Source organism: Callionymus lyra, chromosome 19 (genome assembly GCF_982586985.1).
Source record: "Callionymus lyra chromosome 19, fCalLyr1.hap1.1, whole genome shotgun sequence".
NCBI classification, from domain to species: Eukaryota; Metazoa; Chordata; class Actinopteri; order Syngnathiformes; family Callionymidae; genus Callionymus; species Callionymus lyra.
The window spans coordinates 21,283,727-21,301,744 of NC_141836.1; the positions used below are offsets into that span (position 1 = coordinate 21,283,727).

Here is an 18,018-nt window from a genome sequence, read left to right on the forward strand (position 1 = left end):
CCGGCCAATGAAACGTGAGCGAGCAGACCGCTTGCATAATAACACACTGCAGGTCCACTCTCTCCCTCTCACTGACCGTTCATCTCTCCACCATGGCACCGCCACAGAAGGTCTGCATCATCGGTTCTGGAAACTGGTGAGTGTCTGTGAGAGTACGTTAAAGATGACGAAGCATGTTGCTAACCAACTTAGCATCGCCGGGCAAAAGGGCAGCTAACTATCCGCACTTATGGGCAGTGCTTACGAACTCTCGGTTTGGATTTTGAACGCGGTTCTTTAACCAGTTGAACCAACAGTCTTCCTAGTTTTATTTATACTTTTTTTTGGAATAATAAAACCAGCCGACAATATTATTTCTATTCTGCGCCATTAATGTAACATTTAAGGTAGTGTCGCTAAAGGTGGCCTCAGCACTTTTCCACCAGTCAGAGATCTTGCTCTGTGTCACGTGGTATTAAAGAGCCAATTATGCCGCGAGTTTGCCTAACGGTATCGTGAACATTCTACTGTAATTCTTGTAGTAGAAGGGGCAAGATAGTGTTACAGAGATTTTTAAACGCTGACACGCTAACAGGTGCATGTTTATACTTTATTTAATTTAATTTATACTTATTAATATGACACACGACATGTGTTGCCGGGATAATTCATTAACCAGAGTCTTTTTGCACGTCACATTAAAATCCTACCCGTAACTACAGATAATAATAGTGAAAATAATAATAATAATAGATGTCGTGAGTGTCTATTTATATTGGTAAATACTCTTGTTTCACGTTTCAATTCGGAATTTACGCTTTAAAAGAACAACAAGCCACTGAAAGGAGTCAAGAACGAAACAAATAAATCCAATTTGATAATATAATACAGTATTGTTGCATGGAAAACAACAATCCTCTAAGATTTATACGACACATTGTTTGTCGCTGTCATGGGAATGAAGTGTTTTCTAATACCTGTGTGTTCTTCTAACCACTAACCTCACCACTAACCCTGCAGGGGTTCTGCCATTGCCAAGATAGTGGGAGCCAATGCAGCCCAGAACCCCAAGTTTGACAATACGGTGAAAATGTGGGTGTTTGAGGAGACGGTGAACGGACGCAAACTGACCGAAATAATCAACACTGACCACGAGAACGTCAAGTACCTCCCTGGGCACAAGCTGCCTGCTAATGTGGTAAGATGTCGGCGCTCACACCTGCACAGGTGTTGCTCTCTTGAACCATCCGTCAGCTGCTCCTTTAATCATGTTTTTCCTGGTTTGTTTTTAAGTTGGCAGTTCCAGACCTGGTGGACGCGTCCACTGATGCCGACATCCTTGTGTTCGTGATTCCACATCAATTTATCGCCAAAGTGTGCGACACCATCAAGGGCAAAATAAAGAAGGACGCTTTAGGAATGTCCTTGATCAAGGTTTGGGGATCTTTTATTTTTTATTATTCTATCCTGACAAACGTATTCTGTGTGCATTTGACCCTCGAGCTGGTGTTTTCATGTTTAAATTTGTTGTTTTAATTTAGATTAAAATGATCTTGTCTTGCTATTGAATGTGGAGATGAGACTTTAGTAGCTGCCTCCCTAGGATTGAACTTGACACAAATGTTAAAAGTCGATTATAATTAGTCCACATATCGGTTTCGTGCAGCTCCCCAAAAGATATGAAGTTTCATCTGTCCAGGCCAGTGAAAAGGTCCTGGGTCATCACCGGTGAACGTAGAAGTCAGAGTGGAGATTGAATCTCTGGTTCTGTGCCGCTCGTCTGTTCGAACTAAGGGCGTCAACGTCTAAACTCGGGCAAGAGACTGTGATGTACGCAGAGGATTAAGCTTTTAATAACGATACAGTACAATTATTTATTTATACATGAAGGGCAAAAAATATTTTTGAAGTTTAAAAACAATTAAAGTGTGTAGTATTACTCCACAAGGTGTATTACTGCGGTGACTCACAGGGTAACAGTACAGTGCCTTTTGGACTAACATTTTGTTAGACTTATCTCATAAATTATGTTTTATGTACATTTTCTGGCTATAAATCTGCTTGAATCGGCAAAAAACAAGACGTTTTCCTGGAGGGTCGGATATTATAATAGTTTCAGGGCGTTTTAATTGAATATTTCATCCCAGTTTTGCACTGAACTGAGACTCTTGTAAAATATTGTTGAGGAAAATCTGCTTCTCGAATCACGCTGAACAGTTTAGATGAATATTTAATCAGCGAAGAGTGCTACACTTAATTTCCATCTCATCCTAAATGGACATCTTTCTCTGCAAGCTTAGCTGACACATGTAAGTAAGTAAGTCATTTTATTTGTATAGCGCTTTTCCAGACCGGGGTCACAAAGCGCTTAAACAATCAAAACAATATTCAATAAAGTATATACTTTAAAGATCAAGATAAAACTGAGAACACAACAGGAGTTCCAGAAGATCAAGGAAAAGCCTGAACAAATAAAAACATCTTAAGATGTTTCTTGAAGGAGTCAGTAGATCCATCAAGCCCAAAGAGAGAGGAAGATCGTTCCAAAGCTTAGGAGCAACAGCCTGAAAAGATTTCTCTCCTCTGGTCCTGAACCGTGTGCGTGGAACCATCAGTAGATTCTGATCCACAGACCTCAGAGCCCGAGCTGGGGTGTAAGGCTGGATCAGATCACTGATGTAAGGAGGAGCCTGACCATGAATAGCTCTGAAAGTAAGAACCAGAATTTAAAAATTGATCCTGAAAGAAACTGGAAGCCAGTGAAGAGTTTTAAGGATCGGAGAAATGTGAGTTCTTCTGCTAGAGCGAGTCAGAATTCTCGCTGCAGAGTTCTGAATCAACTGCAGGCAAGACAGCTGGTTCTTGTTAAGACATGAAAATAAACTGTTACTATAGTCCAGAAGAGAAGACACAAATGCATGGATTACAAGCTCCAGATCATGTTCCGACAATATTTTCCTAAGTTTAGAGATTTTTCTCAGTTGAAGGAAACAGTTTCTGGTCAGTTTTCTGCAGTGTAGAACAAGAGACATGTCTTTATCAAATACAACGCCCAGGTTTCTCAGGCTCAGTTTGACAGACTGACCTAAGTCACCAAAGTACTGACTCAACCCTGGAACCTTATCATCAGGAGCATTAACCAGAGTTTCAGTTTCGTCCACATTTAGCTGCAGAGTGTTTTCACTCAGCCATTGTTTGATTTCTAGCAAACAATTGACTAAGCTGTTCAGCCTCTGGGGCTCAGTTGGATCAAAAAAGCAGTAGAGCTGGATGTCATCAGCAAAAATGTGATAAGAAACATCAGGAAATCTCTGAATGATTTTACCGAGGGGAATCAAGTACAGCAAAAACAATAAAGGACCCAGAACAGAACCTTGAGGGACTCCACACATCAGATTTGCCGATTCAGACCTCATTTGATTGGCAGATACACTAAAACTGCGCCCAGAAAGGTATGATGAGAACCACTGTAACACAGAACCAGACAGTCCCACTTCATCCCTCAGTCTTTTCAGCAGGATCTGGTGATCAACTGTGTCAAAGGCTGAGGAAAGATCCAATCTCCTAATCCGATCTCATTTGTAGGAAGCAAACAATTGAAGTTTTAGATTTGATGTCCAGGCTGAAGAATTAAAAATGACAAGTCAATTTTGCATGATAAACAAAAGTTGGTAAATGTGGGTTTAAAGTTTTGCTAAAGCTGGCAATGGTCGCATCTATAACAAGTTTCTCATCTTTCCATGAAGGGCGTCGACGAGGGTCCTGATGGCCTGAAGCTCATCTCTGACGTCATCCAGGAGAAACTCGGCATCAACATGAGCGTCCTGATGGGCGCCAACATCGCCAATGAGGTCGCAGACGAGAAGTTCTGTGAGACGACGATCGGTGAGTTTGATCGCTTTCGTGTGAAACTTTGTTCAAACTACTGTCCATCATGGTTCAACACTGTCATCAGTGAGCAGAGAAGCAGAATGAGTGCACGAATGCTCCTTCCCAGGTGCAAAACAAATAGACTCAAGGACTCACTCCTCGGGCTATTCAATTGTACAATTCTGAGTTCGGGGGCAGGAGTGGAGTAAAAGTATCATGATGTTCTGTTCTATGTTAGTCTTTGTATCCTTTTTTGTCTTTGTTATTTTTCTTTGATCTATGTTCTTTATCTTTAGACTTAGATTGTATCATATTGTTCTTTGTCTTTATTTCTCTTTGCTCTTGTTCTTATTTTATTTTTGTTTTTTTTTATTTTATGAAAAATTGCTGTATTTGCTGTGGCTAGTTGGAAAAAAGAAAATTCCCGAAGGAGACCTCCTGATGGATTAATAAAGTTCTACATAACCTAACCTATTTTCTCAGTTTAGTTCTCAGAATTCTAAATCTTGTCGAGGGCTGGATGATGACGGAAACCCTTAACATATTGGTACTATTTAGAATTATAAACTTGTGTAAGGTGTGTGTAATTTTTTGGTTGTCGGAGTATGGAATCAGAGAATTAAATAATATTACACACAATTTAATCACCATTTGTTAATATTTTTGTGTTTTTATTTTTTATTCCTTGTTTTTCTGATAAATATTGTTCCACATAAACAACAGAAAATCACCCCTGAAAATGACATTTCTTTATGTGAATATTTAAAGAAGTGCAAACAATTGTTAATGACGTTGAAAACTTTTTCTATATAACTTAAATTCTCCTTCATGTAGGGTATTGAAATGTTCTGACACAAAACAAAGTTAAGCTGAAGCTAATGGTTTTCTTTTCTTCATTATTTTTGTAGGTGTAGCAAAGTAAAACTGGGGCCATTTATTATAAGTTGATTTATTACATTGAATTTTAAATTCATGTGTTTAATTTCCAGTGGAATGCTGATGTTGAATGTGAGTTAGATCAGAGAGAGGTTGTTGGGTCAGTCATGTGCAGACACAAGTCTGAGAGAGTTGGCCAAAGGGCAGAAGTGTCAATCACAGCAAAGTGAGTTTCTCCTACATGAGGAAGTAAGTGTGTTTTTTGCCTCGTCATCATGAACGTGAAAATCTAAACTTTGATCTTAAGACTGAGCGTCTGGCTGAGGCAGTGAAGTCTTAGCTTGTTCCTGCAACTCATCTTTATTCTATGTGTGGTTTAAACAAATAAAAAATATATAGAAATACACCCAACCAGCCTTCTGACAAAAAAACACTTTCTAACTAATGTCAATAAGATAAAAAATCTTACACACTGAAGATGGAACCTTCTTGTGTGGGTCTCCAGGCTGCAAGAACAAGAACCACGGCGCTCTGCTGAAGGAGCTGATGCAGACCAACAACTTCCGAGTGACGGTGGTGGAGGAGAGCGACGTGGTGGAGATCTGCGGCGCCTTGAAGGTCCGCGACAGTCGTCATGATTCTCCATTGATTCAGTGTCCTAACATGAGTCCACTCTGCTCCAGAACATCGTGGCGGTCGGAGCCGGCTTCTGCGACGGTCTGGGCTTCGGCGACAACACGAAGGCGGCCGTGATCCGGCTGGGCCTGATGGAGATGATCGCCTTCGCCCGGATCTTCTGCACGGCCGGACCCGTGTCCTCCGCCACCTTCCTGGAGAGCTGCGGCGTGGCCGACCTCATCACCACCTGCTACGGAGGACGAAACCGCAAAGTGGCCGAAGCTTTTGTGAAGACGGGGAAGGTGAGAAGTTTTGAACGACTGGGATCGCGAGTCCAGATGAACTGACGTCTTCCATTCCAGTCCATCGAGGATCTGGAGAAGGAGATGCTGAACGGACAGAAGCTTCAGGGACCAGCCACAGCAGCCGAGGTCTTCACCATCCTCAAACACAAGAACCTGGTGGAGAAGTGAGTCCATCTGCAGCTACATTTGCATGAAATTAAAAGAATATATTTTTTGAACCTCTTATTTTCGATCCTTCAACCCCATCTTTTCCTTTCTACAGTGATCCAGTGCAGAGTTTAATTCCTTTACTTTTGATTCCCGACAGTTAAAAATGTTTGCTGTATTTCATGCATGTAAAGCTTGCGCTGATCAGTGAGCCATTCCCTCCTGTGTGAACCTTCAGGATAAAAATATATCTTCATCACAGTAGATGTCAAGAAGATTAAAGTTAACTTAATCAGGACAAGTGTCTATTAGTCGGGGACTTGAACTCACAACATTCATGCCAACAATTGATTTTGAACATTTTGAGAGACTTTTTTTAATGTTTGAAGATGATTACAAAAAGAAAAAACCTTTGGGTCTTTAACCCATGAACATCAAGTAAGTTTGGGGTGATCTGCTTGTTGTTCTTTTAAATAAACTGAACTGTGAGCTTCAGTGTCATCAAGACTGTCAAGTGTGAGACTATAAGTTAAGACTGACAAGACTTGAACCTATGATGATCCTCTGATCACCTCTTGCTCTTTCTCCTCTCGCCCTCCTACAGGTTCCCTCTCTTCAACGCCGTCTACCAGATCTGCTATCAGGGTCACCCGGTCAGCGAGTTCATCAGCTGCCTGCAGAACCACCCCGAGCACATGTGAGACCTGCAGCCACGGTTGTGCCTTTTTGACTGCCTCCAGAACCAGCTCCAGCTGTCCGGCTCCACATCTACAGAACTCTCGTGTTTGATTCATCGTGTCCTTAAACATCTCGATTTTGTTCAAGTGCTTTTAATTTTTCCGCCTTATCCCGAGACTTGAAGGATAGTCGTGGGCCGGTTTCAGTTCTCCACTGCCTTTGAGCAACTAACACTAGTCAAGGAAATGGTTTAGACTTCAGCCGTGTCAGCATCTCAGGACATCGACCGAGAGCCTTCAGTGGTGGGAGTGAGGCGACCCATCCTCAGGTCTTCCTGTCTCGTACTGTATCACATCCAAGTGCCTTCGTTCATGCAGTTGTCGAGTCTTAATGTGTGTGTTCACCCAAAGACTGAACCATCGTCCGTCCAGTCCAGTCCAGTTTTGTGTCCATGTGTCTGTGAATAAACAAAGCATCCAAGAAACTCTCAGGCTCCGAGCTTCCATTCCTCAAGACACTCTTGATAACGCGTCACATGACCACCGTGTTTTGAAACGTCAAAGACTTTGCCTCCCTGCAGTAGAAGGCAGTTGTCGTCGTGGTCAGGAAGATGAGACAAACGTGCAAAGTTGCAAAGCTAGTTTATTACAAGAAGCAGCAGCGTTCATGACAAAGACATTCCTGTGACTAGCATGTGGATCCTGGAATGACCGTTGGTAAGTGGACATGTAAACGACCCTGGACTCGAAGGCCAAGACTGGATATAAGAGACTGTTGCACAGATGGAGTGTTGGCGAGTATAAAAGCGATAAATAAGTGCTACAATCAGTGGTTACACAAGCCGGCGGCGTCACTTCCCTCTGCTGCAGGTCATCAGCGGTCGTGCTAAAACACTTGGCCCCCCCTTCTTTAAAACTAACTGCTACTTAAGACTGAAGTCGTGGTCTGATGTTGGCTCAGAGGAATTTCCCTGAGAACTCATCCTTGTCTTCTCCCTGCTGACCGACCCGCACAGTAGACGGAGGCGCCGTCCTCCCTCAGAGTCTGTGAGGGTTGACCCATTTATAAGTGCCTTCGTAGCGAAACCCAGCTCTCTTCAGCAGCTCGTCTGCCTCAGCTGGACCCCGGCTGGTGACAGAAGCAGGAGGATGAGAAACGCTTCTCGTTTTATCAGACTCAACCGAAACTCACCTTCCGTACACGTAGGGAATGGGTTTGGGCTTTTCCTTGTCGATGTGGTGCAGCAGAGGCGTGAAGATCCGCCAGGCTTCCCTCAGTTCGTCGCTATGGAGCAGACAAACAATGACTCCATCTCGTGGTCAAACAGTGGTACTACAAGAAATGACTTACTAACCTACGAACAAAGTGCATCTGACTTCCACAAAAAACGTCGAGAATGAGACGCTCGTATGCGTCTGGAAGCTTCACGTCCTGGAATTACAATACATCTCACATTGCTGCGGATATACTTTGACCAAGACTCATTACACAGTTAAGCATGTATCACTATTTTACATCAAGCCATGGCCAAGAAAAATAAAACAGTAAAACAATTTCCGATGAGTTATTTTTTCCTGTTATCTAAATAATTAAAAATGAGTTAATTAAATTGTAAATAGTTTTTAAGAGAAAAAAAAACACTTAATATAAAATAAAAATATATTTTAAATGAACTACTGTTTTCTCTTTTACTTGATCAGGTTTAACACAAGAAGTTGAATAATAAATGTGTGTCGTTTAGAGGTTTAATATAAATAACTAAAAAAGATTGCATAAAGTTATGGGAAATAGTTAAACACTTTGTTTAGAATGTTTATTTTAGTTAAAAGTTTATTTGATTAAAAGAAAAAAAAAACTTATTATTAATGAATAAAAATTAACACATTAACCTGATTTATTGTATTGTATATTAAACAGTTTTAAAGGAAAGAAAAATAAATAAAATGAAAGAAATCTAAAAAAGGAAATCAAATCATTATTATACAATGAAATAGGAACAATATTTCAAAGTAATTTAAGTGACAAGTAGAAGACTGGGTAAGATTGCGTCTGTTGACTTCAAACCTGCCTTGTATCTGCTCTTGTACGTGAGGTCCAGCTCGGTCTCCTCGGGCCAGAAGTAAACTCCGGGTTTCTTGCTCATCATCTTGGCGTAGACGGCCTCGTTGGGCTGCACTCGCACCACCAGCTCGTTCCTGCGACACTGATTCCCAAATATGTCTCCTGGAACGTCAGTGAACTGTAGACGCACCTCGGCCTTCCTCTCGTTCAGAGCTTTGCCACAGCGGAGGATGAAGGGCACGCCTGGACAGATCGACCTGTCAATCAATCATCCTCCTCCACCGACTCTCTCTCTTCAGTCGTGTTTACCGTCCCAGCGCTCGTTGTGTACGTAGAGCACCGCTGTCGCAAACGTGGCCTGATTCGAGCCTTTGGGGACTGTGGGGTCGTCCAGGTAGCCCAGCTTTGCGTCTCCTTCTCCCTCTGGGTCGCCCACGTATTGTCCCAGCACCACGTCTGACATGGACACGGGAGCGATGCACTTCAGCACCTTCACCTGCAGGGGTGTAAGAAAATCTTGATGCACTTAAATATCACCATTTTCCTTTTTCTTTTCAAAATATTGCATCAATATTTTAAACATCGTTACAAAATGTATACATTTTATACGTTTCAAATCATATTTTATTTTTATCATAGTAATGGAATTATGTACTGTAAATTTAAGTGTGTAATACGTCTATACATACAAATAAATAAAATAATAATAATAATAATGATAAAACATTAACAGTGTTTTTTCATTACATTTCCAGCCTCTAGATGCAGCAGTCTTTACAACCCCTGCAGCTACAGGTTCAATGAGATTCTGCAAGATCATGTCGATGAATGAGGATGAGAGGATACGACGACTCTACTTTTGAAAGCTGATGTTTGGAAATAGTTTGGTTTTAAATTAAAAGTTACGACTTCATCAAGAGTTATGTGGTTTGTAAATTCTGCTACACCAGAGTCACTAATAATAACGCACAACTGTACAATGCAATACAAACATTCGAGTTCAGAAATAATTCGCTTATGTACATTTAATAATTGATTTGTATCGAGAAAAGAAAATCGAAATGAAAAATAAATAATTACTGAGGTGTTTATAAACTACACACAGAAAGAATGAGTTATAGAAAGAGGAATATTCTAACATTTTTGTTATTTGAAAAGCTAATTATTTCTGAACTTGAATGTTTGTATTTCATTGTACAGTTGTGTGTTATTATTAGTTAAACAGCTTCAGCCAATCAGAGGCTTCGTCACATGTAGTGCGGACACTTCCTGTTGGCGTCAAAGACACATGATTGTCAGACCAGGAAATGAAAGAAAGTGATTATGTTGACGAAGATCTTCTTCTTGTTAATATAAAGGTTTTATGTGGTGAAAAGTATCATGTAAACGTTCTGTTGACGTGTCTTTAACCCATAACAAATATTTTTAAGAGACGTTCGCATATGAAGCGTGTGATGTCATCACGTAGGAAGTGGGGGACGATATTGTAGGGGGGACCGAAATTGTACCTACACGGGAAAAACTGAAGGAACACTTCTTGTATCTGCTTGGAGCTTGGGAATACAAGAAATCGTATTTTATTTTTCACTAAAGAAGGGTTCGGTGATTTCGCATATGAAACTGGTGGGGTTCGGTACCTAGTAAGTAAGTAAGTAAGTAATATTTATTTATATAGCGCTTTTCCAGACCAGGGTCACAAAGCGCTTAAACAATCAAAACAATACTCAAAAAAAAGTACATACTTTAAAGATCAAGATAATACTGAGAACAACACAGGAGTTCAAGAAATTCAAGGAAAAGCCTGAACAAATAGAAACGTCTTAAGATGTTTCTTAAAGGAGTCAGTAGACTCCATCAAGCGCAAAGAGAGAGGAAGATCGTTCCAAAGCTTAGGAGCAACAGCCTGAAAAGATTTCTCTCCTCTGGTCCTGAGCCGTGTGCATGGAACCATAAGTAGATTCTGATCCACAGACCTCAGAGCCCGAGCTGGGGTGTAAGGCTGGATCAGATCAGTGATGTAAGGAGGAGCCTGACCATGAATAGCTCTAACAACCTACAACAATCTAATACCTACAACAAGATTAAGAACCACTGCTCTAGATTCTTGCCAATACTCGCTCCTATTCACGACCTCATCACGTACTAAAGCCATCGGTGACTCTTACCTTCTCGTCTCTGACGTCGTCGGAGCTGGTGGACGCCGGCTTCTCCATGGCGACCAGGGAGAGCATCTGGAGCAGGTGGTTTTGCATGACGTCCCTGATAAACAAAGACCAGCGTCATAACCGGCTCAGGTGTTGGCGAGTCGGCACTGCTCACCGGATGATGCCGAAGTTGTCGAAGTATCCTCCGCGCCCCTGAGTGCCGAAAGGCTCCTTGAAGGTGAGGACGACACAGGCCACACTGTCTCTGTTCCAGATGGGGCCGAAGATGCGGTTTCCGAACCTGCCCGGGAAAAGAACAAATAGTCTCGTCCTCGAGATGATCATGTGACCAGACCAGGTGTTCTCACCTGAGCACCATCAGGTTCTGCACCATCTCTTTGCCGAGGTAGTGGTCAATGCGGTAGATCTGGTCTTCGGTGAAGAGCGAGGAGAGGTGAGTGGACAGCTCCTCGGAACTCTGGAGGTCTCGTCCGAACGGCTTCTCCACGATCACCCTGGTCCAGCCCCTGCAGACACACACACCTTCAATCTGCAGCAGGAACTTCTCGTCTTCCCAGACAACTGTAATGAGCCTGAACGTGTCCCTGTGGCGAGTCTCTCTGCTGACCTCTGGCTCATGCACTGCAGCTTAAGGTTCATGGTGACGTCGTGGTAGACGGTCGGCGGCAGCGCCAGGTAGAAGAGGCGGTTGGCTTCCTGTCCCCCGGGCAGCGACAGGATGTGTGCGTTCAGCTTTGAGAAAGACTCCTGGTCGTCGTATGTTCCGCTGATGTAGGAGTTCCTGCTGAAGAAGGTGGACAGACGGTCTGCTTCCGTGTCGGCCACCTGAGCGAGAGAGAGGTCATCTTCAGGGTCAGAATATAAAAACTTAATCAAGCAGCACCTTCAGGTGAGGCATGCAGGCCGTCCTGATGGCATCTATGGTGAGGTTTGAGCGAGCAAAGCCGACAAAATAAGTCTTCTCCGGGAGCAGTCCGTCTCTGTACAGCCACCTGCGTCAACATCTGTTAGTCTCGTCTAGTCATCGCAGTCGTGAGAGAGACTCACCATAACGTCGGGTAGATCTTCTTCTTGGCAAGATCACCCTGCAGACACGACATACAGATGATGATTGAGGCAGTGTTTTAGGGGGCATCAAATATTGGTACCATTTAAATAAATAAATATAAAAAAAGTGCTGTAATAGTCGATATTATATTGTTTTAAAATTAAAAATGTGGGCAGAAAAAAGGAAAAAAAGGATAAATTAAATCAGAAACAATATAAAAGAAGAAAATAGTTTAGTACAACAACTCAGATAAAAATTAAAAGAATAAAACAGTATGCCAAGGAACTTCAAATAAAAAATATATATAAAGTTAACTATATAAAAAAAAAGTCAATTCCTTTGCACCATTTATAATTATGAAATAAACTTTGTTTAACATACAAAAAACATTTAATTAACCTTAAATATGACGAAAAAAACAGGGACAGCTAAGAAAATACATTTGTACTTTTCGGATTTTTAACAAATCAAGTACGCATAAATACAAAAATTATTTTAGAACCATTTTAACAAGGTATTTAAGAAGTAAAATAGAAAGATTAATGGCTTTGGTGAAAAAGCATTATCTTAAGACTTAAGGGAAAAAAAATAAATTATTATCAAATATGAGAAAACAAATCAATTACACAATATAAATAAAGAATGGAACATGTTAATTAGCATGGATAATAAAAACAAACAAAGATGGAATAAAATGTCTTTCCAATGTTTTGGAGAGTGAAAAAATGTGTCAATAAATATCAGCAACACCTGCGACTACAGGAGTCAGAGCTCCGCCCATCCTGGTCCGACAGCATGAAAGAAAAACCCTGACACTCCATGACGCTGCAGAAGTCGCGACAATAGAATAGACTTCTTTCAGAGGGATTTGATCATTTTTAGCAACAGCGCGAATGTGCCAAAACTAAAACTTAATCTTCACATTTGTGCACTCCAGGAAACAACCGAGCTTAAAGCAACTGACTCATCGACATAATAGAGGAACAGGTTTGGAAGAAGAATCTTGTTTCAACACAAGAGACGGCGACAGGAAAGAACTCCGACTATTTCAAACCAGGAAAGAAAACAGTCAAAAACTCCAGTCATGAGGAAATATACAACCTCAATCTGCATATTCAAGGTGCCGGGTTACGAGGAATAAACTCGTAAAATGTTCAATGAACCACAGAAGTGAGCATAAAAAAGTGTGTGCATGTGTGAACCTGAAACACACCACGAGTAACAATCGTCTTGTTATTAAGAAATCTAAGTCTTTGCAGAAGCTTCATGAAATCATTGTCACACTTCCTCTGCACACTTGCAAAACTTTTCTCCCTCGACATTGCAGCATCTCTCACCGAAGCCCCCATGATGATGAAGACATGAGCGTCCGACTGGTGGAACTCCTCGTCGTCGTGCAGCTCCTTCCTAAGTTCCCCGAATACCTCCGAGCGAGAGAGGGGGATGTTGCTCATCTCCTCTGCAACACAGAGCCAGGTCAGGGACCCCGAAACACTCGTCTGACAGTCTTTCTCTCACCACCTGGAGATCTAGTCAGCTCTTGACAACAGATAACAACTGTGTTTACAGGAGGAGCTGCAGGAGAAGCTGCAGGAAAAGCTGTAGGAGAAGGTCAACACGTGGATTTGCTAGTGTTAGTACCAGAAATAGCAGGACAAACCCACTTTAATGAAATTAGTTAAATCCACTTAAATCCGCGCGTACTTATAGTGACGCTGGGAGCACGTCAAAAGCAAACCTAGCGACACCACGAGAGATGTTAGGACTGAAGATAAGATGTTGTTTACGCTGCAGTGAGATCTCGCTATTATGACAACGCACAGTTAGCAGCTAGCATGCTAAGCTAACTTGTAAAAAGAGGCGAAAGTTACTCACGACCGATGGAGGTTTATTCCCGAGTAAAAGGAGCAGGGACGGGACGGACACGGGTGTACACACTAGTCTGGGGAGGCAGGGCTGCTGCTCGTCTACTTCCCTGTGGCGGTGACAAGGCGCCAGTTGCGTGTTTTTATTGGTTTGAGAGAAACTCACCAGCGCTCGCTCGAGTCCCCATCACTGCCGCGTCCTGTGACGTCACGCGACCCGTCGCTGGGTGTGGCCTATTGCGCAGGTGTGAAGAGGTCTGTCACTTCCGTGTTCAGCAACAATAGCTTCATTCTGCTCGTGGTCTTACAAAATAATAACAATAGTAACGTAATTATTTTGGCACCGTTGTTCAGTTTTAGTTGCTAGATGTATTTATTTTCTATCCTTACATTACGATGTGTGCGGCACTCAATTAAACAATGTTTCTGTTGGAATATTCCTACGTTTTTTTTTTTTAATATTATTTTTCAAAACAGTTTGAAACCTGAAAAAAAAATTATTAAAATTTAAAAACGTTTCTTAGGTCATCTACTTCTTTTCAGAATGTGCATTTTCCTCCATGTTTATCACTCCCTTCCCTCAAATTAATTCAATTAAAACGCATTTTAGTAAAGTCTAGGATATATTGTAATAGATTTACCATATATATATATATATATATATATATATAACATGGTATTTTTTGTTTTGTTTTGGATAAACATTTATTGCTTCATAATTCTGTTTGGTTTTATATTTTTTAAATCCACATATTCAATGTTTTTTTTGATGAGGTCGTTACTTATTTTTATGTAATAAACCTTTTATAATAAACTATGACAATTAAAAAAATGTATTTCGTGTCATTTATAACAGGTTTGTAGTAGTTGACCTACCTGGACTCACCCCTGCATTAGATGATCATGGATGATAATCTGAATGTTTTCCTCAGAGGGAGGAAAACCCCTGAGTTATCTATCACAATCTCAGGTTCTAGGAATTGGTGCGAAGCCGTCTAACCAATAGCGAAGCTGTAAGAGGACGGAGCACCAATATGAAGTAGAACAGAGCGCTTCCATGAAGCCATCCCAAGCAGGCAGGCTGCATTAAAAGAAAGAGTAGATCTTGTGGGAGGCTCCAGCACTCTCCACTCATATGCTTCGATACATTGTGACCTCCTGACATTGACCCAGGTAAGCTGTGTAGTGTGACAGAGGTTATTATGTGCAGCTTAGGTGGATCTGACTTGTTCGTCTATCCCGTCAAGTCAGATTTCTAGTTCAGACAGTTATATGGTCTTTAAACCTGAACAGTTTCGTGACTAGCACATGACTAAACATCAAATAAATTCTGCTGACCAAACCTTCATCCCTTGAACACAGACTTCCTTTCATGCTTTCGAAATATCTCACATCAACCCTGAAAAAAAACACATTTTGGCAGAACCATAGTTAATGAGTCTGAATGCTGCTGTTGTCCTGTTCCTAAAGTTCATCAGGAACCAACATCAATGTCCTGAAGCAAAAGAAGTTGTTATGGACGTATTCAAACAGCAACACAGGAACTGATATATATATATTTTTTATTTTTTTCTGTAAGGGGAAATGTTATTTTCTCTGTCATAGTCCTCTGCTCGTCTTGCCCTTTACTTCCCTTTCATATCCTTCAAACTCAAGGAAAATGCAAATGAAACAAAAACGGAAGAATTCATCAAGAGCAAAAAGAAGAAAAAGAAAAAACACTGTTTCAGTAGTATGAGGGTGACAGACCTTCTCCCCCAACAAACATCCCAAAAGTTAGAGATTAACACAGGATCTATGGACAGCCGATAGAAATAGAATACATACACATTTCGATAAATTCTTCTCTATAAACGCTCCTCTCTATTCATTGGTCACAGTTCATGTGTTAGTGGGTTGGTTTACATTAACGTCTGGAGGGACCAGGAGCACAAGGCTGCGCCAGCTGGCTTTGGTACGAACGTGATCAACTGTTGGTCGCTGCAGAGACAAGTCAGGGCTGAAATGTTGGTGGTTATGAGACGTCAAATCATAAAGAGCCCTTTCTCTCTCTCTCTCTCTCTCTCTCTCTCTCTCTCTCTCTCTCTTTCTCTCTCCGTCCAAGTGTCAGCGGTCCAGACAGGGCGAACAGGCACAGGTTCCGATATATAGTGTAACTCTATGATTTTGTTTCAACTTAAGGCAATTCATTCTCTGCATTTAGCACTTGACTGACAGGTGGGAATAATACAAGAAGGGGAATGACTCTCAGGAGAAGAGGTGCCCAATCATGTGAAAAAAGATGATAGAGGTCAGAGGTCAACCCCTCGACCTCCCCGGACATTTACAATACTGCAGTAGTGGTAGAAATAAAAAAGCACAGTGAATCAACTCTTATGTGTTGACTGCCATGTTTCAGTGAGCAAACAGCGTCTGCTGCAAAAGGCAGCTAATGGTTATTACTTCCTCGTAGCGATCGCACCAGTGGAAATACTTTACATCAGGAGAGCAGCCAGAGCATTAGTAGCTGCAGTTGATCAGTTGGTACCAGTGCGCTTGACATTTGACGAAGAAAGCGTGCTGGTCTTTGATCCTTTCTCATCGGAATCATCGTAATAATAACAATAAGCATAATAATCATTGATAATAACATTAAGAATATACAAATTATGGGTACAGAAGTGATACAAAATACCTTGAACCGAAATAAAAGAAATACCACAATCAGACATGCTTCGTAGCGGTTATGTTTGGCAAGAAAGCAGTTTTTGTTGTATCGTAAAAACCTCACAGTGAAAATAGTTCTGCCCCTTCAGGATTACAAAGCACAGTTTTCAGTCAATATATTTATTTCCTTCCTTCCATTTCCTCTTCACAGAAGAATCAGGCGTCATGTTGCCACTGCGCTTCAATCCCGGATGAACTTCCGTCATTTTGAAATTCCTCAAATGTAACAGGGCTCAAGATTTTCGTTTCAGATCGGAGCGACAAATCTCCACAGGTGAGGTTAGTAAGCAAATGAGTAAAAATAGATAATCACCTCGGGCTGCTCTCTCACCTCCATCACTAACTGATCCTATTTGCTTCACATTCCATCACAATAACTATATCCCACCACCTAATTTTCGGCGCCATCTAGCGGCAAAGATCGAACTCCTCTTTGCTGCCAAAGTTGCAGACAAAAGTAAACTTTGTTTAAAAAAATAGATCGGCAAAGAGACGTCCTAAGATGTAAGCGGGTGATCTTTAGCGAGGACATATCAAACATGTCTGATCTTGCTTTTTAGTAAATACTTTAGTCTTTGGTCAAATGTATTCCTCCTCATTTTATACATATATAGTCGTACATGCACAAATATGCACGTGAGTACACACTGATTGTGTGTCGACCGCTGGATATTTGTGCACATATCTCCGTCATAAAGGACCTTTTGCACATCAAAATAAATAAAAGTACCTTCTTTGAATTCATGTGAAATAAGAAATAAACACAAATAAAAAGTAGCCTTATGTACAGCGTTAATCCTTTGACACAGGCTTAAAGGCTTTTTTTTTTTTTTAAATAAACAGACTTTTTATCTTTCAAGAAGCCTGAGAGAGAGGCCAGACGTGAGAACTCTTGTCCTTCATCTCGTGTGAGAGCAAAAGTGGCCGAGAAAATTTCAATCCCGAGTCGTCGGCGGTTATTTCTCCCGCCTCGTTTTCGGATTCAAGTGATGGCGTCGATCGTCAGCCACGTGCTCACGGTGTGAGTCCTCGCTCGCGTGTTGTGTGTCCCTGCTGCGGCGCTCACCACGGCTGCTAACTGCTGGGCGGCCCGTCATTCAGGAAGTAGGTAGTCATTTCCCCTTTGCCTTTTACCTTGACGACCCCCCGACACTCCAGGACGTACCTTTTGTTTGCAAGCACCTGGTGGAGGTCAGTGGTCACCTGAGGACGGATGGACACCAGCATCAGTTTATTATAGACAGAAAACCTATCATTTATTTTCCTTAATATCAACAACAGTTAGTGTTTCTTACTCAAGGATTTTGTGTTTCCATTACAGCTTAAAAAGAACATCGTTTTACCTTTAATGTAATTATTTAGTCAGTTTTTCACTGAGTAAATGTAGTTTATTTAATGTTTTTAAGTAAATAATTTATTCCTGTGAAAGAACAAAACTAACCTGTGTAAACCTAGTGAACCGCAGTGAACGTTTTTTAAAAATATGAACCATGTCTCGTCTTGTTTTAGTTGGCTTAATCATTTGTCTTTTCTTTTGCAAACCACGTTTAGTCTTGTTTCATGTCGTCATCACCACCTTTTATTTTATTTTTGAAGAAACATTTTTTTGAATGCATGAGAAAACATTAAGTTTTTTACTTGATATTGTTTTGTTTTCTTATGACAATTTGGATCTTCTTCCTCCTCCATTCAGTCATTCA

General features: G+C 41.2%; 3 protein-coding genes across 8 annotated transcripts in view; 1 reads left to right on the forward strand and 2 right to left on the reverse strand.

Annotated features, from left to right (window-relative positions):
* Positions 1 to 6,958, forward strand: LOC148059929 (glycerol-3-phosphate dehydrogenase [NAD(+)], cytoplasmic). Its single transcript, XM_087781884.1, has 8 exons — positions 1 to 136; positions 1,000 to 1,177; positions 1,273 to 1,413; positions 3,726 to 3,864; positions 5,231 to 5,343; positions 5,409 to 5,645; positions 5,706 to 5,812; positions 6,400 to 6,958. Exons 1-8 carry the CDS (start codon positions 93 to 95, stop codon positions 6,494 to 6,496), a joined length of 1,056 nt encoding a protein of 351 aa, XP_087638010.1. The 5' UTR covers positions 1 to 92; the 3' UTR covers positions 6,497 to 6,958.
* Positions 6,959 to 7,097: 139 nt separating this feature from the next.
* Positions 7,098 to 13,838, reverse strand: g6pd (glucose-6-phosphate dehydrogenase). Of its 5 annotated transcripts, XM_087781167.1 has the most exons (15): positions 13,779 to 13,801; positions 13,623 to 13,722; positions 13,269 to 13,346; positions 13,085 to 13,206; positions 11,747 to 11,784; positions 11,583 to 11,691; positions 11,307 to 11,524; positions 11,047 to 11,205; positions 10,854 to 10,979; positions 10,700 to 10,793; positions 8,844 to 9,030; positions 8,542 to 8,777; positions 7,828 to 7,904; positions 7,665 to 7,757; positions 7,098 to 7,601 (listed from the first exon to the last, which is right to left on the reverse strand). In XM_087781167.1, exons 4-15 carry the CDS (start codon positions 13,199 to 13,201, stop codon positions 7,511 to 7,513), a joined length of 1,545 nt encoding a protein of 514 aa, XP_087637293.1. In that variant the 5' UTR covers positions 13,202 to 13,206; positions 13,269 to 13,346; positions 13,623 to 13,722; positions 13,779 to 13,801; the 3' UTR covers positions 7,098 to 7,510. The 5 variants fall into 5 exon arrangements, with proteins under 5 accessions (XP_087637293.1, XP_087637295.1, XP_087637292.1 ...); XM_087781169.1 differs by lacking the exon at positions 13,269 to 13,346 and having other exon boundaries at positions 13,779 to 13,806; XM_087781166.1 differs by lacking the exon at positions 13,779 to 13,801 and having other exon boundaries at positions 13,623 to 13,772.
* A 1,319-nt stretch (positions 13,839 to 15,157) lies between these two features.
* Positions 15,158 to 18,018, reverse strand: part of adcy6a (adenylate cyclase 6a) — a 28,878-nt gene continuing 26,017 nt past the window's right edge. For both annotated transcript variants that reach the window (XM_087780683.1, XM_087780684.1), the window contains one exon: positions 15,158 to 17,521. In XM_087780683.1, coding sequence (XP_087636809.1) covers positions 17,393 to 17,521 — 129 coding nt within the window. In that variant the 3' untranslated portion in view covers positions 15,158 to 17,392. The remainder of the gene's footprint in view (positions 17,522 to 18,018) is intronic.